Source organism: Mustela putorius, unplaced genomic scaffold, assembly GCF_011764305.1.
Source record: "Mustela putorius furo isolate JIRA1106 unplaced genomic scaffold, ASM1176430v1.1 tig00000083_pilon_pilon_pilon, whole genome shotgun sequence".
Classification (NCBI taxonomy): Eukaryota; Metazoa; Chordata; class Mammalia; order Carnivora; family Mustelidae; genus Mustela; species Mustela putorius.
The window spans coordinates 10412050-10436677 of NW_025421273.1; the positions used below are offsets into that span (position 1 = coordinate 10412050).

The following is a 24628-nucleotide window of genomic DNA, read 5'->3' on the forward strand; positions in this document are numbered from 1 at the left end:
CTGTCCTCAATTATAGTTTTAACCATATTTTGAAGTTTCATGACTGCTAGTTTCCAGTTCCTCACATGAAGAGCTTGGAAGTCACCACTCTGTCCTAACAAATAAGCTGAACAGACTGAGAAATCAGCCACTTTTCTTAGATTGTAAGAAGGGTGGACACAGGGGAAACTGCTGCCCCAAGATTAAAGAAACTGGATATGGGAGCCCTGGCTTCCCAGGTCAGAGGCTCCGGAGCGGAACCCTCCCTGGGAACTGGTACAGGGCCAGAAGTCTGTAGTTGAGGAATGGCTGGAGGCTCCATGCAGACAAGTCAGAGAGAGAAACCTGCAGGAGGATCCGGTGTCATGAGCTTCGCCCCCAGGATCTCAACCACGGTCCCTCAGTGCTTCCGGCAGGGGAAGAAGAGGAGCCATTCAGCAGCACTTCTACCAAGGCCTGCCCACCGGGGAAACTAGCTGAGCGAGGGGAACTGGTCTTCCCAACCACAGTGGGAGAACACAGCTGGGACGCGCTGACCAAGCCCAGAGTGGAGGCCCCGGCTGAGGATCACAGAGCCCTTCCCCTTCCCCACCCCCACCATGTCACTGAAGGCCTCTCCCTGGCACATCACAGCTGGCTCACCAGAAAACATGACAAGGCTCACTGAAAGACAGAAGCAGAGTTTCAGGACACAGAACAAGCACCAGAACCAGGCATGGCAGGGATGTGGGAATTGTCAGACTGGAATTGAAAACAAACGCAACAAATATGCTAAAGGCTCCAATGGGTAACATGGACCAGGATAGCTGGGCAGTGTAAGCAGAAGGACGGAAACACTAAGGAAGACGCTAAAAGAAATGCCAGACATAAAACCACAGTAGCAGAAATGAAGAAAGCCGCGGGCCAGTTAGTAACACGACTTGTGTAGGGTTGTGTCAACAGAAGCTAACCAAAATCAGAGTCTCCCAAGGATGAGCGACTGCCGCAGAGGTGTACCGCACATGGGATGGGAACACAAGAAGCAGAGGAGAGAGAGAAGGAACAGCAGAAACATGTGAGCTGATCATGACTGAGATTTTCCCCAAACTAACATCGGACACCAAATCCCGGACCCCGGACGCTCAGAGAACACCAGTCAGGATCAGTGCCAGGAACGTGAGACCTATGCATATCATTTTCCAGCTACAGAGTAATCAGACTAAATGAGGCCAAGGGAGAAAACACCTTATTACAGAGGAGCAAAGGTAAAAATCCACCTGACTTCTCCAAAGCCACGCCAGCAAGGAGACCGGAAAGTACAGTGTTTGGTGTTGAGAGAAGAAACCACTGGCCAGAGTTGTGTGTCCTGCAGAAGGCAAGGAGAAATAGCTTCTCTGGGAGCCAGAGGTCTCAGGAACTTGTCGGAACGCATAAGTAGTTCTTCCGAGACGAGGAGGTGCCAGAGGTTGGAAACTTTGACTCACATGAAGGAAGGAAGAGCATCAGAGAAGGGATCGTGAAGGTAAAGTGGACCTTTTTTCTTCATCTGACAGATGACAGTTTATTCAAAAGAAGAGCCAGAATGTACTCATTATACTTACATAAAACATTTGCCTTCTCCCCGGTTCCAGACCTGCCTATGTCATACCTCGGCGTTGCTGCGTAGCTCACACAGCCCCAGTGTCCACTGCGTCTGACGACGGGATGCTTGCCAGCCCTGGGCTAGTGCTCCACATGGGGTGTTCGGTCCGAGTGGTGCACGTGGATGTCCTTGTCTCAGGCCGGATCCGGGGGCAGGGGGAGCGGGTTTCAACCTGAGTGTGAAGTCGGCCATGGGACCCCATACGCGCCCACGTCATTGAGGAGGCCTTGAGAGCGGCAGGGAAGGACACGGACTTGGGCCCAGTATGGCCTTGCGTCACTGCCCTGGATTCTCCTAGATCCTAGTTATACCAGGATCTGTAATTTTTGTAAAATTTTATAAAACTATTTTATAAAATTTATTATTTTATAAATTTATTTTTATTTATAAAATTATTTTATAAAATGTATTATTTTATGAATTGTAAAATTGTAATTTTTATAAAAAACGAGATCATGCTACACAGTCTTTTCCATGATGGCCTACTGTGCTTGTTCCACACCAATAATAGGACCTTGGTGCGCCTGGTGGCTCATTCGGTTGCGTGTCAGACTCATGACTTCACTTCGGCTCAGGTCATGATCTCAGGGTTGTGGGATCGAACCCTGCACCAGGCTCTGTGCTCAGTGGAGAGCCTACTTAAAATTCTTTCCCTATCCCTCTTTCTCTGCCCCTCCCTCACTCACCCATGTGCTTGCTCACTCTCACGCTCACTCTCTCCCTAAAATAAATAACTAAATCTTAAAAAAAAAATGTGACTTACATCTTTTTTTTTTTTTAAGTAGGCTCCACACCCAGCATGGAGCCCAATGTGGGGTTTGAACTCACAACGCCAAGATCAAGACTTGAGCTGAGATCAAGAGTGGGTCACTTAACCAACTGACGCACTCAGATGCCCCCAATCTGTATCATTTTTAGTGGCTACACGGTATTCTGCTGAGCAGAAGGCCTTATCCCAGGGTAGCCAGATACATTAGGTTTATCTCACATGTTGACTGTCCGTGTGGATGGCATCTGGACGGAGTGTTGAGAAGGATTCTGAGGCTTTCTTGGCCTCGCCCTTCTGTCAGGCCCAGCCCCCGTTCAGACTTGTTTCTGGCCCTTCAGTGTTGTGAATAAGGCCCCAGGGACTGTGTGCCTCCCCGTCTCCTTATGCACTAGAGTGGTTACTCTTTAGGACGGATTACCGGCAGAATTTTGGGGGCCAGCGGTTAAGTTTTTAAATAGTTTTAAATAGCAAGTTACCTTGCTGAAAATTTACCCCAAGGGACATTTGTGTGCTGATCTGTTCCTGACATGGAGTATTAATTTCAATATTCCATTCACTCTGAGAGGTGAAAAATTTTGAATGACAATTAAAACAAGGTATTGGAAGCAGTGTCATTTGCGAGAACTCTTGCGCTCTGAACGGCGGGACGGCGCTGTACTTGGAGAAGCTGGTGGGAGTGGCCTCACGCCGCAAGCCCTGCTCTTCACACCTTTATTGCTAAGCTAGCTTGAATATGTCTATTTCATTTCTTTCTGAGCTAATCCCAAATTTTCCAGACCAGTCTTCTGGTTTGGCACTTTGCCGTATATGGTTCCAGCACCCCATGTTTCCCTCTAGGCAGTAGAGCCGTCCCTTTAGTTCTGAGGGGCGGCCACTTTGTGCCTGAGCCTTTTGTCCCCCTGTACCCATGTGCTTCTGCGGAGCATCAGTGCACGTCCAGGTTGTGACCAAGATGTATTCCTGGCCCCAAGGAGCTTGTGCTATAGGGGAGGACACGGGTGCAGGTAAAAAGTGCAACAGAGTGTTACAGGGTTAAGTATACAGAAGTGTTTTTCATAGGCTATTAGTTTGAGCAGCTTGGTTTAAAGTTTCTTTGCTGCCTGCCGTGGGGCCCCGAATAATGATTAATTGCTTCGTTGTCTGGGTGTATGGTTTACAATCCTTTTCTGCTCAGAGTCAGCCTTTCAGCCTGCTGTCCCTGCCTTCTCCTGGCCTGGCTGCCACTCTGCACGGGGGGCTTCCTCTGGTGCAGCCGGCAGCAACTGGCCTGCCAACCCCCGGGAGTAGGGGTGCTGGCTGACATCACTTCTGAGGAGCGGACTGGAAGGCAGTGTGGTGGCAAGGCTTCTGCCCCCAAAGGAACCTTCCTGCGGGTTGAGGGGCAGCTCCACTGCCTCCCCAGGATTCTGTGAGCCGTGATGGCATGCCACAGACACCAGGGGCCACTCTTTACCCCGTGCTGGCACCCCTGGGGTGGCCCTCTGTAGCCAGGAGAGGACACTGCACGTCAGCAGCACTCAGAAAGCCCGAGTCTGTCACTGAGCCGCCCAGCGGTCCGGGGGTCCTGTATGCTGGCCACTGAGGAGTCCTAGAACATTGAGCAGATGCCCTGTGCTGAGAATGGCAGTCTTGGGTCTGAGGGTGGGGAGTGGCCTGCAGCTTGCGGTCAGGGGTCTGTGCGTCCCCATGCCCTAGTGCTGGCAGTTTCAGCCTGGTGCCCAGTGCGTCCTCCAGTCAGGGCTCCATGGCTCTGAGGTTCAGAGGGTGACAGTCCAGAGTCGTCTTCTCGTTAGTGGCAGCCATCAAAACCCTCCAGATCCAGATCTGTTGTTTGCTTCACATGACATTTGTGAACAGAATTTTCATGTGATTCACTCCCTTCTTAAGATTAAGATCTTGTATATATTCATTTTCAATAGCGGAAATGAGGAAACAGAGGGAATTCTACCACAAGTTAGGCATGGAAGTGCCTGGAGATATCAAGGGGGAGACCTGTTCTGCAAAACAGCACCTAGATCCCCATCGGAACGGTGAGTGGGCTCCGGCGTGCCTGCAGCCAAGGCCGGGCTTTGGTATGAACCTCTTTCTCAGGATGCCCTGTGCCCCCTCCACAGTTTGTGGTACAACCTGGGAGTTTCTGGGGCCCAGCTGAGAAACGGGAGACAGAGGGTCCCCCATGAGTACCTGGAGGTGGGGTGCTGTGCAGTTGGGCCTCCTGAGACTTCCCTTCGATTTGTACTGCTTCAGTGCAAAATTAGTGATATTTTCAAGTTGGTACAAATTAAAACAAATTATTCAAGTATTTCATGCCAGGGTGTTTTTCTAGTGACCCACAGGGGTTCCTGAGAAGTTTCTAGACTACCCTGTGTATGTTTAACAATGTTAGAAGAAAGGAGAGGTCCTGTCTGGCCCCGAGGAAAGGCATGGTCTGCATGCTGCACCCCTGTGGAGGCAGAGGGAGGCAGTTGTAGGCTGTTTGGGAAGCCAGGGGTCTTGTCCCAGCCACTTACTTGTAAAAGCAGTGTTGGAACGATAAAGATTGTAGGGGCCCTGTGCTACCTAGTCGGTAGTTGTATATTAAGCATTGAGTAGTATTGGGTGCGAGGGTTTCTCTGCCCCTTTCACTGCCCCCACCAGCCTTTGCCTGCTATGTCCTTGGACACACACTTGAAGGGACACCGTGTTTTAACAGGTGCCCTGTCCAGCTCTCCCCAGTTTCATATCCTTTTGAAGGTGCAGCTGTCTTATTTGAATGAGTTTTTATAGCATTTTGAGTATAGTGTACAGTTTAAAAAAAAATAATGGTTTGACATTCTGGGTTTCGTAATATAATATCTCCTGTTATTGCTGAAAGGTGAAACCAAAGCAGATGACAGTTCGAACAAAGAAGCAGCAGAAGAGAAGCAGGAAGAGGACAATGACTACCACAGAAGTGACGAGCAGGTGGGTGCTGCTGCTGTGTGTGCACTGTGGTGGGCTTCAGAAAATCTTAACTACCCCAGGGGGATGTTTCCTCTATTTACAGAGAAAAGGCCAAGTAGCCAAGAAATGACACGTTCAAATGTCAACATATTTCCTTAGATTTTCCTTCTTTATCTTTTCTTTTTAATTGCCAAAGTGATAAATGCTCACTTTAAAACATTTTAAATATAAAGCAATTGAAGTCCACCGTCTGCACATTACTGCCCAGGTAGGATAATCCCATGTCAGGCGTTCTGTGCACCTGCACATACAGTATCCAGATCTACAGTCCTGCCTGTGTTAGAGGAAAGGAAACAACGCAGCATTGAGGGATCTGTGCATCCGCCACGCAAAAAGGAGAAGGAAACAGTCACAGAGATGCTGTAAAAGCTTGTGATCCAATCTCATACCCATGGTACTGGGCCTTTCCATAGGATACCCTGCCTGGAAAGCTCTCACAGTCATCATACCGAAATTAGAATCATCTCGTTAACGTGAAAGACAGGAAAGTGCACAGTCTCAGCTGTTACTCAGCATGGCTCGGAGGACTCCAGGCACTCACTGAGACAAACCGAGATGTGTGTGACACAGCAGAACGCTGTCCCTCTCACATTGTCTTCACATAACCTAAGACTCCGTGGGGGCAGTGGTAGAACTTGTTGCTTGTCAGGGGATGAAATCATCTTGGGGGGAGGGGGGCTCATCACAGGACTGAGAAAAACTTAAGAATATTCTAATAAGAAATTGTGTGAGGCTAAATGAAGCCACTGAAATGTTATGGAAAAACATAAGAAAAAACCTGAATAATCAGGTGTTAGGTTATTTTAGAAAGATTTATTTATGTACTGGAGAGAGAGCGCCTGCGGGGGTGCAGGGAAGGCCAGAGGGACAGGGAGAAGCTCGGGCAGACTCCCCTCCGTGCTTCTCACAGCCGGAGCCGAAACCAAGAGTTGGATGCTCAGTGACCGAGCCACCGGCCCCAATAATTATTTAGATTTAACAAAAGGTAGTATGGGTTTGTGTGGGCTTTTGCTCATACTATTGGGTTTATCCCATCTTCCTGTTTTGTGGAGTCTGTGTTTCTTCTGGAGGGACCGAGCATCCCTCTTCACGTCTTTTCAGAGAGGGTGTGTGCATAATGAATTCTGAGTCCCTCCGTGTTTCCCATACAGGGCTGCATGATACTGTGGCTGGGTGTCAGATTCTAGATTAGGAATAACTTTGAAGACAAACACTTCCTTCTTCTGTCACTCAGATGACTTGACTGAATTGTGCACTTTTCACACTAAGCATGAGCAAAAGAAAAAAACAGCTAAGGGAAGTGCGAGCCCCCAAGTCTGAGACACTAACAGGCTGGAGTCCTCAGGCCCAACGCTGACACTCGATGCTCCTCAGGGTTTACTGCTCTTGAACTGTGGCTGGGCTACAGTCCTAGGTATTTGTTCACAGAGAATCCTAATGCCTGGCGCGATTCTGAATTTATTCCTTATAGAGCACCTGTGGTGTTTCCATCCGCTGGAAGTGTTGCTCAGACACCTTGATGGCTCAGTGCCCTAACCCTTTCGCTGCCCTCTCTGCCCTCTGCCTTTGTCCCTGTTCCCACCCTTGTCCAGAGCACGTTTCTCCCTGCTGATGGGACAGGACAGCGCCCACCCTGGGCTGCTCCCAGGTGGGCCTGAAGGAAAGCACATATTCTGGTGCTCTGGTGAGTCACTAGAGTAAACATAAGAAAATTAGAATATACACCTACTTTTAGGAAGAATTTGGCCCTCCTATAAGGCCCATTTTCTGCCTGCTTTTGAGCAAATGGGCTGTTCATCCCCAGAGGTGCTGTTGACCTGTGGAGTTCCCTGCACAAACAGCCATAGGAGGGTTCTGAGAGCTTCGAACCGTTGGGCAGCATGGCCACAGCCCCATTTCCTGCTCACTTGGGAAGCACGCACTGAGCCCAGCATGGCTGGGTGTGATGTCCAGGCCCCAGAGAGGAGGATCCAGAGCCAGTCTGGAGATGCCTGCCCCACCCAGGTTTGGGGGATGCTGGGTGCAGTGTGCACCTGTTCTGTACTGGTGGCCAAGGGGGTGGCCTCAGCCCTGTGGGACAGTGGAGGGGGGAGGCTGGGCACCACCCCACCACAATCCCTGAGCACCCACCCTGTCTGGGCCCTACCCTGCTCCCAGCTGGTGAGCAGGCCCTACCCTGCTCCCAGCTGGTGGTGCAATGCAGGGGTGTCAAGAGGGAGGGAGGGTGGGGTAGAGCTGGACCTTGCAGCAGGGCTGGCTGAGGAGGGAGGAGTCAGTGAGTGTGGAACCCTCAGCAGAGCAGAAGACTCGGGGAGGCCAAGGCTCCCCAGATGGGAAGGCGACCAGGCAGCATCTGTGGCTCGGGACATGTGAGAAAGGGTGCCTGTGGGACACTCTGGTCAACTGGGGAGGAGGACACAGGGCTTGGGGCTCCTGTGCCCAGTGAACAGAGAACTGTGTGCTGGGCTGGGTCACTAGGTTTGTGTGTATATCTGTGTTTGTAGCTGTAAACCGTAGGAAACAGAACGTGTGTCTTTCTACAGCTGACTTCTTTCAGGTGCAATTATATTTCCGAGAATTTGGGGATGCATGATGTTGCCACATAGTGTTGCTATGTACTCTGTGGTATGCAGGGCGACACTGTGTCATTGCTCACTGACCTTTCTGTCCGGTGTCCTGGTCCCTCTGGTGCTCTGACACCTGAGGGGCCGACTGGCATGGCCAGCCAGGTCTCCTTGCACCTGTGCCAGACCTCACTCGCTGCTCCCGGACATGACGCCTGGTTGTCGTCCTCACTGCTGTCTTCGTGTGTGTACTAGTGGTGTTGAGCGTCTTTTCAAATGTCTCCTGGTTCTCTTGGGGCCTCCACTTTTTATCAAATTACTTATTCTGTCATGGACTGTATGTACTGGGCAGTCTGACATGCCTCCTCGAGTTGTCTGGGGCCTGCTTGCCCCCGGTCACTGTGCTCAGCCTTGAGGCTCTGGCATGGACTCATTAGTATTCAGAACTTTGCGGTCTCAAAGTAATGAAATTCATTAGTGTTTCTTTCCGTTATCTCAGGAAATTTCCCCACCCCAAGGTCATAAATATGTTCTCATAAATGTTTTCTTGTAAAATGTTTTAAAGTTTTACTTTTTACAGTGACGTTATAAGCCACCAGCAGGTAATTTGAGTGCAGCTGGAGAAGAGGTTAAGTCTCTTTTCCTCCAGGTTGACTAGCTGGCTCATCAGCATTGGCGAATAGGCCCTCCTCACCTGTCTGATAAGAGCCTTCCATCCGTGCTGGGGTCAGTTGTGTTCTGTGCCACTGCTCCTGTCTCCCCTTGTGTCTAAACCCTGAGGAATTTACTGAGTTGCAATTATTTAATTATTTTACCTGTGAAGCTGTGGCTTCTGATGGGGCATATACCCCTTATTTTTCTTTCTCAAAATTATCTTGACTAATCACGCCCCTTTGCTCTTCCAAATAAAAGCTAGAAAGCAGCCGGCCACACTTGCTGAACAATCCGGATAGAACTAGGGGGGCCCGCCAGCCTGCCTGCTCACCTGCCCACGGCTGCTCTCGTCTCCCTCCCAGACCAGGGTCCCCTCTCCTCGTCTGTTTCATTTCATCCTCGCTCTTGAGTGGTCACTTCTCTGCTTCCTGCTGCGCTTTCCAGGCCCAGTGGCTGCATCTGGAGGCCCACCTACTGCACCTTCCTGGCCCTTTCCCCACATCCATCCGTGCCGGTGTAGGTTTCCTTCATGTCTCTTGTTTTGGCGTCTTTGCTTCCTAAATTTGAGAGTTTTTGTGCTCCATCATTTTGATCCTTAGTTGTTACTTAAATTTTGCCTTTCCCTAGTTCTCCCTTCTTCCTTCAGAATTTCTGTCACGTGTGTGTTAGACCCCCTCAGTCTCTTACCCCCTCACCCTTTCTTTGTTTTCTTATTTTAATGGATATCTTGCTCTCTACTTCTTTTAGGTAATCTCCTCAAGTTGATCTTTCATGAAATTGGTCTGTGTTCTGCTGAGACTCATCTGTGGTTCAGCCACCCACTGAGTTTTTACCGGTTGTATTTGGTTATCTTTTTTATACCTGCCTGTTTTTTATTCAGAGTGTATTATGTCTTTAATTCCTTCTTTCTATCTCTAGTAATTTTAGACATATGTATTTCAGTTAATTCCTCCATTCTTTTTTTTTTTCTTTTGAGAGAGATTGTGCAGGCAAGGGGGGAGGGGCAGAGGGAGAGACAGAATCTCAAGCAGGCTCCACGGCCAGTGCAGAGCCTGACACAGGGCTCAGTGTCAACGACACTGAGATCATGACCTGAGCTGAAATCAAGAGTTGGCTGCTCAGCCATCTAAGCCACCCAGGCACCCCTCCTTTGTTAATTCTTTTATCAGAATTTTGGGGGTCTGACAGTGCCATTTTTTGTGGCTGCTACTAGAAAAGGATTCGTTCGTGAGTGCTATATTGAGTGGGCCTTCTCAGCAGTCCTGCGTGGCCTGGGGGTCCTACCTTTTGCATCTGCCGGGTACCCCCTCGTCCCAGAATCCCTTTTACTTAGTTACATTGCAGTCCCTTGTCACACGCCCTGTACTGTGACCCCACTGAACTGTTGATTGTCTAAGAGGTAACTGTGAACTTTCAAAGTTTGTGCCTTTGCTTATGGTTTTTTTCCCGAGCCCAGAGTCCTTTCTTCGCTAGTGACTTTGCCGTCCTGTGTCAAGGCCAGGCATCCTACTGCTTCCTTACAAAGCTTTCCTGGGCACATTCATGCAGAGTCAGGCGTGCCTGTCCCTGCTGGCCGCATGTTCTTCCTCATCGCGCCAGCAGAGCACTCTGCACAGCCCATGGGATGGGGCTCGGGGAGAAGCTCAAGATGGGGCTGCAGTCTGTGTCCATTTCCCTCTGAGACCAGCGCTGTGTGTACAATGAATAAATAATTCTCAGATTCACTTTGAAGTACTATGTTCATAAAACAGAATTAAAAGTGTTGGATTATATTTCACAAAACGGTAAACAGATTTTAAGATAATGTGTATATAACAATGAAAGTAAAGCCCCCTTCCACAGTGTTGAGGCCAAAACAGATTTCTGATTTCACAAAGCCAGTGTTGTCACATTTACTGGAATGAGTAGCTTCTCCAAGAGCCTCTGAGCCACATAGCACGCCCCCGCCGCGCCCCCCCCCCCCCGGGAGGCCTGCCAGCCTGTCTTTCTCTCCCAGGTGAGCATCTGTCTGGAGTGCAACAGCAGCAAACTGCGGGGCTTGAAACGGAAGTGGATCCGCTGCTCGGCCCAAGCAACAGTCCTGCACTTGAAGAAGTTCATCGCCAAAAAACTTAACCTTTCGTCTTTCAACGAGGTAATAGTTGTACCGCAAACAGAAAGTGTAGCAAATCTTTCCTCATTTGTGGAAGTGATACTTCTAAAGGTCTTCAGGGGTTTTTGTTTTTACATCTTTGGAGATTTTAAATCAGAAAAAAAAAATTTTGGTTTGTTTTGCGGGCTCCCAATTAGTGTGATGGGACACAGTGTGGCCAGATGAGGGCATGGGGAGCCCCCTAACAGGAGAGACAGCAGTGGGGATGGCAGGGAAAGGCTGAGATGTATGAAAGGCCTTGCTCTCGATGAGAAACACCGTTCTGTAATTTCACAAATGGGTTATTGGCTGGGTAGGGGGTGAAACGGTTGGGAAGGTCGATAAGGTAAAATACTTCCAGGTATTTTGTGGTAAATGACGGGAATTGAATGAAAGTCTGCACCTCTGGTGTGCACAGGGGTTGGTGGCTGGCAGCTCTAGTGAGTACCTTGGCTCAGATTCTCAGGGAGCCTTCCCGAGGCAGCAGCACTTACACTAAGCCATATTTTGCTTATGGGACAGATGTGGATTTGAGAAACCAGAAGGCAGATCATACTTGGCTAAATGGTGACCCCCACAAAAGATATGTCCATTTCCTAACCCCCAACACATGTGAACATGACTTTATTAGAAAAAAGGTCTTCGTCAGTGTGTCGAGAATCTTGAGATGAAGAGATCATCCTAAATCATCCAGCTGGGCCCTAAATTCAGTGGCAAAGGTCGTTATAAGAGGAGAGCAGACACAAATTGCCTCAGTCAATTTTAAAAGGTAGATATCTTACAAAGTGTCCTCTCTGACTACAGCAGCATTAAGTTAGAAATCAGTAACAAAAGGAAAACTGGAAAGTTCGCAAAACTATGGAAATTAAACGGCACACTTTTTTTTTTTTAAAGATTTTATTTATTTATTTGACAGAGATCACAAGTAGGCAGAGAGGCAGGCAGAGAGAGAGAGGAGGAAGGAGGCTCCCCGCCAAGCAGAGAGCCCGATGTGGAGCTCGATCCCAGGACCCTGGGATCATGACCTGAGCCGAAGGCAGAGGCTTTAACCCACTGAGCCACCCAGGCACCCCAAACAGCACACTTTTTAAAAGAGATTTTATTTATTTATTTGAGAGAAAGAAAGAACACAAGCAGGGGGAGCAGCAGAGGGAGAGGAAGAAGCAGACTCCCCATCAAGCAGGGAGCCCCCCAGGATCCAGGACCCCAAGATCATGACCTGAGCCAAAGGGAAACACTTTGCCAACTGAACCACCCACGCACCCCTAATCAACACACTTAAACAACTAATGGATCCAAGAGAAATTGGAAAATACTTAGAGAAATATGAAAGTGAAAACACAACTTACCAAAATCTGTGCGAAGCAGTGCGAAGGGGGAAATTGATGCTATCAATACTTACATTAAAAACAAGAAAGATCTCATCAACAACCTAAATTTACCACTTGAAAAACTGGAAAAAGAACAAACTAAACCCAAATCTAGCAGAAAGAAAGAAATACTAAAGATCAAAGCAGAAATAAATGGAATAGAAAACAGAAAAACAATAGAGAAATTCAGCAGTTCTTTGAAAAGGTCAATAAAATTGACAGGGCGCCTAGGTGGCTCAGTTGGTTAAGCCTCCGACTCTTAATTTCAGCTTGGGGTATGATTTCGGGGTCGTGGAACTAAACCCCGGATTAGGCTCTGTGCTTAGCACAGAGTCTGCTTGTCCCTTGCCCCCACCCCTCTATGTTTTCTCTCTCTCTCTCAAATAAATAAAATCTTTAAAAATCATATATTTTTTAAAGATTTTATTTATTTATTTGAGAGAGAGAGTATAAGAAGGGGGAAGGTCAGAGGGAGAAGCAGACTCCCTGCCAAGCAGTGAGCCCGATGCAGGACTCGATCCTGGGACTCCAGGATCATGACCTGAGCCGAAGGCAGTCGCTTAACCAACTGAGCCACCCAGGTGCCCCTAAAAACCATATTTTTAAAAAAAAATTTTTTTACAAACTTTGGACTAATGGATTAAGAACAAAGACAAATTATTAAAATCTAAAATGAAAGCAGAGGCAGTATTACCAATTCTACAGAAATAAAAGGGATTGTCAGAGAACACTGTGAACCATTATATGCCAGCAAATAGGATAACCTAGATAAGTGGACAAATTCCTGGAAACACAGAACCTACCAAGACTGCATCACAGAGATGCAGAAAGTCTGAACAGACCTACGACTGATAAGGAGACTGAACCAGTAATCAGAAATGCCCAAGAGAGCAAAGCCCAGGACCAGATGGCTTCTTAGGTGACTTCTACCACTTAAAGAAGAATTAATACCAATCCTTCCCCAACTTTTCCCAAAAAAAATGAAGGGGAGAGAAACTTCCCAGCTCATTCTATGGGGCCAACCTTACCCTGCTATCAAAGTCGGACAGAGACACTGTAGGAAAAGAAAACTATAGGCCAACATCCATGATGAGCACAGATGCAAAAATCCTCCATGAAATACTAGCAAACAGGATTCAGCAGCATGTTACAAGAACTATATACCACAACTAAGTAGGTATTTCTGAAATGGAACTGTGGTTCAACATACAAAAACTGATCAAGGTAATGTGTCCCAGCAACAGGATGGAGAGGGGAACTACATGATCATCTCAACTGATGTAGGTCTGCAAAGCATTTGACAAAATTCAATACCCTTTTGTGATTAAAAAAAAAAAAAATAGGAATGGAAGACACATGAAAATAAAAGCCATATATGAAAACCCACTACAAGCATCAGACTCACTGGTGAAAGACTTACAGTGTTTCCTTTAAGATCAGGAACAAGGTAGGGATGCTGCTTTCACCACTTCTATCCAACATGGGACTGGATGTTCTAGCCAGAGCAGTTAGGGAGGAAGAATATATAAAACACATCCAAATTAAAAGGAAGAATTAAAATTATTTCTGTCTGCAGATGATATGATCTTACATGTAGAAAACCCCAAAGATTACACACACATATTAGAACTAATAAATTAATTCAGCAAGGTGGCAAGACACAAAATCAATACAAAAATCATCTGGATTTCTGTACATTAGCCATGAATAATCTGAAAAGGAAATTATAAAAGAAAATTGAATTTACAGTAGCATCAAAAAGAATAAAATACTTAGGAATTAACCAAGGAAGTGAAAGACTTACACACTAAAAACTGCAAAAATTGCTGCAAGGAATTAAAGAAGGCATAAATAAATGGAAACGTATCCCAAGTGGGTGGATTGGAAGACTTGATGTTGTTAAAATGTTAATACTACCTAAACAGTCTATAGTTAGAGCAATCCCTATCAAAATCCCAATGATCTTTTTGCAAAAATTTAAAAATTTTTATTAAATCTTGGTGGACCGTGAGTACCCAAAACAATCCTGTAAAAGAACATAACTGGAGGAACCACGCTTCCTAATTTCAAAACTTTTACTATAAAGCTACATTAGTAAAAAAGTGTGATATTGACATAAAGACAGACATTTAGATCAATGGAATTGAATAGAGAGTCCAGAAATGAACCCTTATGTATGTGGTCAAGTGATGTTCAACAAAGGTACCAAGACCACTTAGTGGGGAAAGGATAGTCATTTCAACAAATGATGCTAGAAAAACATCACCATGCAAAAGAATGGTGTTGGATCCCTACCTCACACCATATGCAAAAGTTAACTTAAAGTAGATCAAGGACCTAAATGTCAGACCTAAAACAGTAAAGCTCTTAGAAGAATACGTAGGAAAAAACCTTTTTAAAATCCATGACAGTGGATTTGGCAATGATTTCTTAGATGGGGCAGTAAAGGCACAGTCAGAAAATTTTAAAAATAGACAAATTGGACTTTCTGAAAATGAAAAAATTTTATACAGATTGTGAGAAATTATTTGCAAGCCATACCCTGATAATGGATTACTATCCTGAATATACAGAGAACTCTTAAAACATAGCATAAAAGAAATCGTACAACCTGATTTTAAAATGGGCAAAGGGCTTAGACATTTCTCCAAAGAAGACACAGCCAAGGGGCGCCTGGGTGGCTCAGTGGGTTGGGCCGCTGCCTTCGTCTCAGGTCATGATCTTGGGGTCCTGGGATCGAGTCCCGCATCGGGCTCTCTGCTCAGCAGGGAGCCTGCTTCCTCCTCTCTCTGCCTGCCTCTCTGCCTACTTGTGACCTCTCTCTGTCAAATAAATAAATAAAATCTTTAAAAAAAAAAAAAAAGACACAGCCAATAGCCATGAAAGGGTGCTCAGTGTCACTGTCAGGGAAAATACAAATCAAAACTACAGTGAGAACTACCTCATACCTATTAGGACAGCTACTGTAAAAAAAAAAAATAAGTGAATAACAAGAAAGTAAAAGATGGTGAGGATATGGGGAAACGGGACCCTGTGCACCATTCGGCGGGGAGGTGATGGAGTGTAAAATGGTGCAGCCACTGTGGAAAACAGTGTGGACGGTCCTCAAAAAATTAAACGTACAATCACTGTATCATCCAGCAATTCCACATCTGGGTGTGTTCCCCAGAGAATGGAAAGTGGGGTCTTACTGAGATGCTGGCGGCACCACCGTGATCATGGCAGCGTTATGCACCACAGCTGAGACGGGGAGGCACCCTACTGTCTGCGGATGGGTGGGTGGACAGACGGTCGGATGGATGGATAGATGATTGACAGATGGAAGGATGGATGGACAGACAAATGGATGGACAGATGAGCAGATGGATAGAGAGAAGGATGGATGGATGAATGGGTGGATGGATGGATGATGGACAGACGGATAGATAGAGGGACAGATGATGGATAAATAAGAGGATAGACAGGATAGGCTAATGGAGAGATAGAAGGATGGTTGGACGGATGAGCGGATAAACAAAATGGACATACAATCCACACAATGGAACATTCTCCAGCCTTAAACAGGAGGAACATTCTGACACCTGCCCCCACCGGGATGGACCCCAAGGACATTGTGCTCAGTGACATGAGCAACCATAAAGGAATGACACTATGTGACCCTACTTCTATGAGTCCCCGGAGGAGTCAGATCATAGAGACAGAGTGTGCATGGTGGATGTCGGGCTGGGGGACAGGGGGAGATAGGGAGCTAGTGTTTCTTGGGGGCAGTTTGGGAAGAGGAGAAAGTTCTGGAGGTAGAACATTTTGAATGATAAAATGGTAAATTTTATGTGTATTTTACCACATTAAAAAAAAAAAGGAATGAACTCTTGATACACACAAAGAGAGGCGGAAGGCAGTCTGAGGCCTGGAGCTAGCGCAAAGCTGTGCAGACGGAGCAGAGCTGGAGGGATGTGGCCTACTGGCTTCAGGTGGGACTCTGAGAGGTTCAGTCAGTCGTTTTCAACTCCCCAGCAGTGGGGTTTCGGGACAGCCCTGGAGACTGATACTGAGATAGCCAAAATGATTTGCTGGTCTCTCCGGTGGGGCTGCAAGTGGGGAGCAAGTTCGGGCTGTGCTCCTGGGTGGATGGCCTCTGGGGACAGGCTGCTGTGGCCACTGCCCCCCGCACAGTGGAAAGTGAACTAAGAGGTGAGTGTCAGGGCCCCTGGTTAAGGTTGGGGTCCTTGGCATGTGGAGCCATTTGGAGCCCAGGGTCATGATGAGTTCATCCAGAGGGTCGGCATGTAGAAGGGTCCTATCTGGGGGAGGTGGGGTTCAGAGCCACCCCCGGCCTCCCCAAGTGTTCTTCTCCCCAGCCCGGCCTTCCTGCAAACGCAAGAGCCTTCTTCCCCTTGCCCTGAGGGAGCAGTTTAAAAGACCATCTGAGTCAGCATCATTTGTCATCAGGGAAACAAATTCAAACAATGAGACACCACTCCACACCTGTCAGAATGGCCAAAATCCAGAACTCTGACCACCACATGCTGGCAAGGGTGTGGAGCAACAGGGACTCCTGTCCATGGCTGGTGGAGACAATTTAGCCGTTTCTTACAAAACTAAATACACCCTCGCCATGTGGCCCAGCAGTCCCACTCTGTGGGGTCTCCTCGAATTAACTGAAACCTTACGTCCACACGAAAACCTGCACGCCATTGTTTACAGCAGCTTTCTTCACAATCGCCAAAACCTGAGAACCACCAAGAAGTCCTTCATGTGTGAGTGGGTGAATTAGCTGTGCTCCAGGCAGACCTATGACTCATGTTCACGAGAAACGAGCGCCCAAGCCATGAAGAGACACGGAGGAGCCTTAAATGCACGTCACTAAGGAAAAACGCAGCAGGATTCCAGCTGTGGGACATCCTGGGAAAGGCAGAACCAGGGGGACAGTGACAAGACCTGCAGTGGTCGGGGGCTGAGGAGAGGAGGGCGAACAGGGGGAGCACGTGGCATGTGGGGGCCGGGAACCAACTCTGGGTGATACTGCAGTGGGGGCCTGTCCTGATGCCCTCGTCCAGCCCCCGATGTCATCTGTGTACCCTGGGTGATGGTGTCGTGTCTGTGGAGGCTGGTCCACCGTAAGGGACATCCACTCCAGTGTGGATGTGGCTCACGGGGGACTAAGGTGCATGGGACATCTCTCTCTGCTCCCCTTGGTGCTCTCACCCTCAAACTGCTCTAAAAATAGTCTTTTTTAAAAAGAAAGGAAAGGGGCGACTGGGTGGCTCAGTCATTAAGCATCTGCCTTTAGCTCAGGTAATGATCCCAGGGTCCTGGGATTGAATCCCACATCAGGCTCTCTGCTCAGTGGGGAGTCTGCCTTTCTCTTTCTCTCTCCTTCTCTCTCTCTCCCTCTGGCCCTCCCCACCGCCCACATGCTTCTCTCAAATAAATAAATACGATCTTATTAAAAAAAAAAAAGAAGAAGGAAAAAGACCATCTGAAGAGCCCATTTACTTTTTCCACTGAGATAAGAGGGACAGACTTGGCCAGGAGACTGACGCAGTGTGGTAACCACAGCTGAGGGCCCTGGAGGGGCCATGGTGAGTGGGGACCCCCCCAGGCGCCAGGTGCTCCTGGCCCTCAGGTGGGTTGGGGTGGGGCCTTTTGAGCAGTCCCCACCTGTGCCACCTGGAGACAGGACACGATCCCCCATAGGCGACTGACATCATGTGGCCCAACTGGCATAGCCAGCGTGGCCCAGGGGGCAGATGTGCCGAGCGCCGTGCCCTTGGCACCCTGACTGAAGCCTTCTTCTCCCACCAGCTGGACATTTTATGCAACGAGGAAATCCTGGGCAAGGACCACACACTCAAATTTGTGGTTGTCACAAGGTGGAGATTCAAGGTGAGACTTTGGAAAAGTTGGGTTGTTGGTTGCAAATGGCAACTACTTTTCTGTGCATATTTTTCAACTAGGAGCTTAGAAGTAACTGTCACGGCATTGTGAAAGACAGTCATTGTGCTGCCATCCATGCTGCAGCCGCACGGGGTCTTGGGCAAGCACCATCCCCTGACCACCCTGTGGTGGGCTGCTGCATTCAGAGTGCGGGGAACCCTCACTGATGCAGGAAGCAGATGGCAGGACCCCAACTTGGGCGTGACAGCTAGCGGGGGTGACAGCTAGCGGGACCAGGTGGGGCAGCAGGTGTGCATGGGTCCCAGGTCTCCTGGACCCCAGGAAGGGGGGGCCGTCCGCGTGGCTGGTGGCTAACTCTCTGACTTTGTCTTACAGAAGGCGCCGCTCCTGCTCCACTACAGACCCAAGATGGACCTGCTCTGAGCCTGGCCCTGGGCCGGCTCTGCTGCCCTCCGTGCCACCTGCGGGTGTCATGGGGACCAGACTTCTGAATAGAGAGTATTTATAACTTTTGTATGAGAGAATTCACACTCAGCAAGACACTACCAGCACCACGGTTATAAGACAACAAAACACTTCACAGTCTCAGCGGCAGAAGGGGCGCCTCTCACAGACCAGATGGTAAACACGGTGGCCAGGCGACCTGTGCTTGCTTCCCGGGCCTTGGAAATCCGGTCATTTCCGTTGCATTTATGAATTAGGGTTCATGCTAAGCCTCAAAAATCCTTGTACATTTACTGAACCCTTCCTAAGTTATTGAAAAATCTCTCTCCATGGTGAATGACAATATTTATGTTGCCTTTAGCTTCCTGAAAACCCAGAAGGTATATAAAGGGTTAATTTTAAAACCATTCCATTAATTCTATGAGTTTGCCGTGGTATTTCATCATCCACCACGTTAGGAACCGTGACAAGCCCATAGCTCTCCTGCCTGGCCTGGGGCTCTGGGTTCTGAGGCCCCAGGGTGACGGAGGGCTCCACCTGCTGCTACCCAGACACGGGCACTCCCCACAGGGTAGACCAGGGGTGGCTTGGCCAGCTTAGTGCTGGTTTGCAGAGCCATTCTTGTTCTCAGACGGGACTGGTGTTCAGTAGGGCTCTGATCCTTCAGGGACTTAAGTTCCCCACTTAATTCTTTCCCGGGTTCATCATGCTGAAGAGAGAGGTGGTGGCATTGTGTGGGGTCTCCCTGAGATGGTGCCGTCAGTCGGAGGAGGGCTGGCACCCAGGGCATACAGACTGAGGTTCCCACCATGTCCACCCCACGCTGCCCCGTGGACAGGGATGTTTGGGGGGTACCCTCCAGCGAGCTTTGGAGGAGCCTGCTGGCTGCTCTTTAACTTCCTTTGTGACCTGAAATGCCAGTCACAGGCAGCACACATTTTGTCTACCCCTTTCTCCTCCCAAGTGTTAACATTTTTGTGGGATTAGTGAATAAACTCTGACGGCACATAAGTATTTGTCCCTTTAAAACAGTAACTGGGAACATGGAAAGGCAGCAGGAGAAAGCAGCCGTTTTCCGGGGTCGTGAAAGTGTTCTGGGGTTCTGTGGCCATCCTTGTCCTCTCCATCTGCCCGCACTGTCCGTTTGTCTGTGAGCTCTGGGTTCCTCCCCCTCGTCCTCAGTCACCCCCAGGCAGCCGCAGCCACCCACCTCCTTTGTTCATGGAATGTGTCACCGTCCTGTGTGGAATTTCTTCTCACATTTGCTTTGAACATTATGGTGGGGTTTTTTCTGTTTCCTTTTCTCTTATATACGTGAGACCTAATCTTGGTGACAAGAAAACCATTCAGATTAATTCGGTCCAAGTGATTCTAACATAAGGCCTTTTAGAAGCCTCGAAGCAGGTTCTGTTAGGAATTGGTCACCAGTCACCCCTCCCTGAAGCCTCTTGACCCCCGGTGCTGTTTGCCGCGTTCAGTTCGCTAGCTTGCTGTCCGTCCGAAACACGTCTGTGGGTCGCTCCACGAGGGTCACTGAGTAGGTGTGTATGAGTGCATATGACCTGTCTACCTCAACATACACATTGTTGCTGAAGCCACACTAACCACAGTGTGGTCTGGGCTCTGGCGTTGGAACTCGGCTGTTTTCCTGGGCGGCGGTGGAGGGGAGGGTCCCACAGTGTAAGCATCCAAATTCAAACGATATCAACTCACAGTTCAGGTCAGACTGAGTGTCGCTGTCAGAATCTCCTAATAGATATTTGTGACTTTGTAGCTATCTTTGGAATCACTTGAATTTGCTATGGTGCTAAGTGGATGTATTTCGATACACAGGTGGAGGTGGTCAGGGCCAGCGCTCACACCGCCGGCTGGCTGCTGACCCACCCGTGACCCCCTTTTGTAATCGTGTTACCCTGACAAAACCTCAGCTGCAGACCTACTATTTTTCTAAGATTCCTCATGCAGACTGTCTTCACTGCAGGGCGTCCCCAGGGACCCACAGCCCTCGGCAGATGGGAGCCCAGAGCCCGTGTCCCGGGGCGACTTCTGTGGTCCCCTCCTCACTGGCACGCTTTCATTTCACCTCAAAAGGCTGAGTTTCATTTTTTCCAGCATGCAAGCCAGGATCAGTTTCTTTTGTAACAGACGGAATTCCTGTGAAGTGGTCTTCACGACTGTTGACGCTGGTAATAACACACGTGCTGTTCAGTCACCTTCCTGCGTCACTGTCACCGGCAGTGGGACCCGCTCCCCAGCACACGGGCTCACTACGTGCAGTTCTCATGAAGATAGAAAATTCAGATAGAATATATAATATTGAATTTAATATTTGGGGGGTTAAAAAAAAGAAAACTTAACTTTATAAAATTATTTATTCTATTTTAAGCATTCTATCATATTTTCCCATCCAATTGTTTGGTTTCCGTGGTCCAGCTTTATTTACAGGCATATAAAATGAAATTGTGACATGTTTTGCAAGCTTCTTCTTTTTACTTTGAGTAGCTTTTAATTTGTACGTTTTTGTTTCGTATAGATGAAGAGCAACATTCATGCTTTTGTGCGATAGGTTCCAAGATGCATTTATTAGATATCTGTTTAAATTGTAATGTCACATCTCTTCTGCTAAATCGAAAGGGAATGTCGGTGGAATTTCAAAATATGTGCATTCAGCTATTTGGTTTTTCCTTCTCACTGTTGTTCCAAGATCGCTGTTCGGGGATGGTTTGTGTGTGTGCCCCGTGCGAAAACACCTGTCTATAATATCTGAGGGCGCATGACCGGGCAGGCAGCTGCCAAGCGCTGTGTGGCCGCCCCAGGTCCCCCGTCTTCAGACCCTGCATGCTCACAGCCCTGGATATGCCACCGCGTATCATACGTGGGATGGTGCTATTCCCCCTGCGGCCCCAGCCCTCCGGGTCCTGCGACCTCTGATGCCTCCTTGTGGTAAAGTCTTTAGAAATTCGTTTCATTTTTTCCTCAAAGCTCACAGGCGGGCATTTTAGAGCTTTTTAAAATGTGTCATTGAATCGATTGTTCTAGGAACGAGCCCGCTGATTTCTACTTTATACGTGAATATTAGATACGCTCTCAAGATGTTGAAAGTAAACAGCGCAGGTAGCCAAATCAGAAAATACCCAGTTTCTCTGTTTCCTCAGGAAATCATTAACACTCCAGCATATCACGTGTGACCTTTGCGTGATAAGCCAGTGGGTTTCTCTGCCTTGGTATTTCAACAAACTATAGAAGTTGGGATAAGTAGATTAGAAAACCATTATTCACACTAACCATAACCCTGCCAGGCAGGGACCCAGGTGGCGCGGCTGGCCACCAGCCCACCGAGGAAGCTCTGCCTGCACAACCCATCCCCCCACCCTCCACCTGCATCGCGTGTGGGTCACCACATCCATGAGCGCATCTGAAGGATGGACTGACGTTTGAGTGTCCCCTAAAATGTGTGTAGCATTAGTGTAAATGTCTATTCCGACAGTTTAATTGGGTCTAAGGAAACCATTTTTCCCCAAATGATGAAGGGTCCAGGGGTGTGAGCCACCATTAGCCTGATCGTCACACGTGTTGCGGTTTACTGAGATGACAATGCAGATACATATTTTTGACTGTTTAATTTGAAAGTTTACATTTTTTATGCTTTGTGTTGGTGTGTAATTTTTGTACTATTGGTGGCTAGTTTTTGTCTAAAATCTTTTTTGGAATATTGCTTAAATGTTTTGATTTTATGATAGTGAAGCTTGTACTCAGTGTTTTGCCAATTAATATTATATGCTTGTAATAAAAGCAAAAGAAAAACTTACCTAAAATTCTTTCAGACTGGAAATTTATAATCTAAAATTACTTGACTTTTGGTTTTATGGGGTTTTGTGGGGCTTTTTTGTAGATAATATAAAATATTTGTATGAGCATATGGTGGATGGTCTGTTGTCTACTACAGTATGATGAAAACACCACAGGCGTTGGTAGTGTCTGAAGGACACACCCCTCACACCATTTTCTGCTTCACCCTGTCCTGAACCCGCACAGGTTAACTCCCTTATCCCGCTTCACGTGGCCCCTGTAGCTGCACAACTCCTGTGGAACTGGCCTGGGGTTCGGTACCACAGGTTTGGCGGGAATGTGTGTACCGTCTGCGCTCATCTGTCTGCTTGGAGTGAGAACTCACTTTGGTGGAGAGCGCCATGTGCCAATGAAAATACTGTTAAAAAAAGAACCTGCTAGTCCCTGTGGTGGGTGGGCTGACAATATTTTACTTCCCTGTTAGGGTGTCAGTCGGAGTTCCCAGAGGAGCAGAAGCTGCAAAGACACATGTACAGGGATCTGTGTCTGTTGTCGTGAGTGCACTAAGAGCACACACGGGTTGTGTTTTCCCAGAATGTCAGCTTTATTCAGTTGTAAAGCAAGGCTAAAGCAGGTTTAGGGTCCCAAACTCAATAACGTTTCATTGCATATGTCATTTTGGCTTCATATATCACACAAACCAAAGCGCGTGAGAAAATCACACAACAAACAAGATACAAGGGGATAAGTTGTTAATAAACCAAATGCAAAGTCAGCCTGTGAGCGAGCAGTTGAGATGAGGATAAAGTATTCGTTGTGTCCGGGCCATGATGGGTGGTGGCAGGGTGGGGCGGGGGCTCTCCCTGTTCAGAGATCAGTTGGACAGAACTTGGTGGCAGTTGCCTTCTGATCCAGTCAGACATGAAAGCATCATCATCTGGAGAGTCAACGCTTGCTGCAAAGGTCCTGCCTTTTAAAGGAGTTGAATCGATGGTGGGCCTTTGCCAGGTTCTTCTGGTTCTCCTGGTTATCAGTTCCTGGTGCTGTTGGCCTGTGCTGGTCTCGACGGTCCGTCCCTACTTCCGGAGGGTCGCATCTCTGCTTGACGGGACTGACTCCATTTGCTGTCTGCATGCATCTTCAAGGAGTTTGCTCTGTGGAGGCCATCTGTCCGCTGCAAACTGGGGAGGCCTGTGCAGTGCTGTGAAGGGCAGGAGAGGACCATGTCTCAGCTCAGGTGTCAGGCGGGAGGCGGTCCCTCTTCCTCCACCTTTCTCTCCAGTCAGGCCTTCCAGGGCTTGCGTGACGCCCACCGGTTTGGGGGAGGGCTCAGCCCGCCAAACCAGATGCTCTTCTTGTCCAGAAACACCCTCACAGGCACCTTCAGAGTCACTTTGAACGCCACTTGAACACCAAGGCCCATTCAAGCAGATGCATGAAATTACCACGAGAGAGAATGGCGGGGGCACTATGCCCAAAACTTTGTTTTTTAAAGGTTATGTAATTGACAGCCGTCTTGAAAATCTGAGAAAACTGGAGCTGAAAAAACAGAATATGATGACCAAAATTATATTCCCTCGTGGGTTTCAGATCAGTTAACGTGAAAGAAAAGTTTAGTGTTAAGAAATGGACTTTGCCAGGCCACCAGGGGGCTCTATTGGTGAAGCATCTGCCTTCAAGTCTGGTCATGATCCTGGGGTCCTGGGATAGAGCCCCACATGGGGCTTCCTGCTCAGCAGGGCGCCTGCTTCTCCCTCTCCTCCAAGTTCATGCTCTCTCTTGCTATCCTGCTATCTCTGTCTCTCCCAAATAAGTAAAATCTTTAAAAAAAAAAAAAAAGAAGAAGAAGAAGGGAGGGAGGGAGGAAAAAAAGAAACTTTCTGCCTGTTCTACTTGCTTTCTTTCGGTAAGTGGTCTAGAATGTCAGGTTACCAGATGTTCACCTGGATCCCGGAGTTGATGGCCGGGAGCAGCAGGAGGGGAGGGGGCATCTCCGGGCTTAGGCCCCCCTTGCTGGTCTGAGTCTCCACTGGCACCAGGTGAGGCTGGTGGGACCCAGGGCTCTGCAATCCTCCTGGGCTCCTCCTGAGACCAGGGAGCCCTCCCTCTAGGCCTCGAGGGAATGTGTGTGCCTTTCTGCTCCTCTCCCCTGAGGTCTTACTGGAGGTTTTGCTCCTTCGGTGTGAATGCATGTTCGTGAAAATGTGAGTCCCGTTTTAACTGGAAGAACTATTACGAATGTGATTGTGCAGCCCTAAAATGTAACAGGAGCACATGGCACAGCTTGAATGTCTCCCTTAGGTTTTTGGTTCTTAAGGATAAAACCCCCAGTGGGTGCAACAAGAACCCCCTAAGGGGCGGCTGTGGCCAGACCGTAGGGTGTGGGGCGGGGGCTGCCTCACTGTCCCCGCTGCATTGTAATGCACC

At 48.2% G+C, this 24628-nt stretch overlaps 1 protein-coding gene across 3 annotated transcripts in view; it reads left to right on the plus strand.

Annotated features, from left to right (window-relative positions):
* PCGF3 (polycomb group ring finger 3) overlaps positions 1 to 22220 on the plus strand; it is a 52198-nt gene extending 29978 nt beyond the window's left edge. For all 3 annotated transcript variants that reach the window (XM_004772358.3, XM_045073162.1, XM_045073191.1), the window contains 5 exons: positions 4289 to 4399; positions 5224 to 5312; positions 10566 to 10703; positions 17876 to 17956; positions 18344 to 22220. In XM_004772358.3, coding sequence (XP_004772415.1) covers positions 4289 to 4399; positions 5224 to 5312; positions 10566 to 10703; positions 17876 to 17956; positions 18344 to 18391 — 467 coding nt within the window. In that variant the 3' untranslated portion in view covers positions 18392 to 22220. The remainder of the gene's footprint in view (positions 1 to 4288; positions 4400 to 5223; positions 5313 to 10565; positions 10704 to 17875; positions 17957 to 18343) is intronic.
* The last annotated feature ends 2408 nt before the right edge of the window (positions 22221 to 24628 follow it).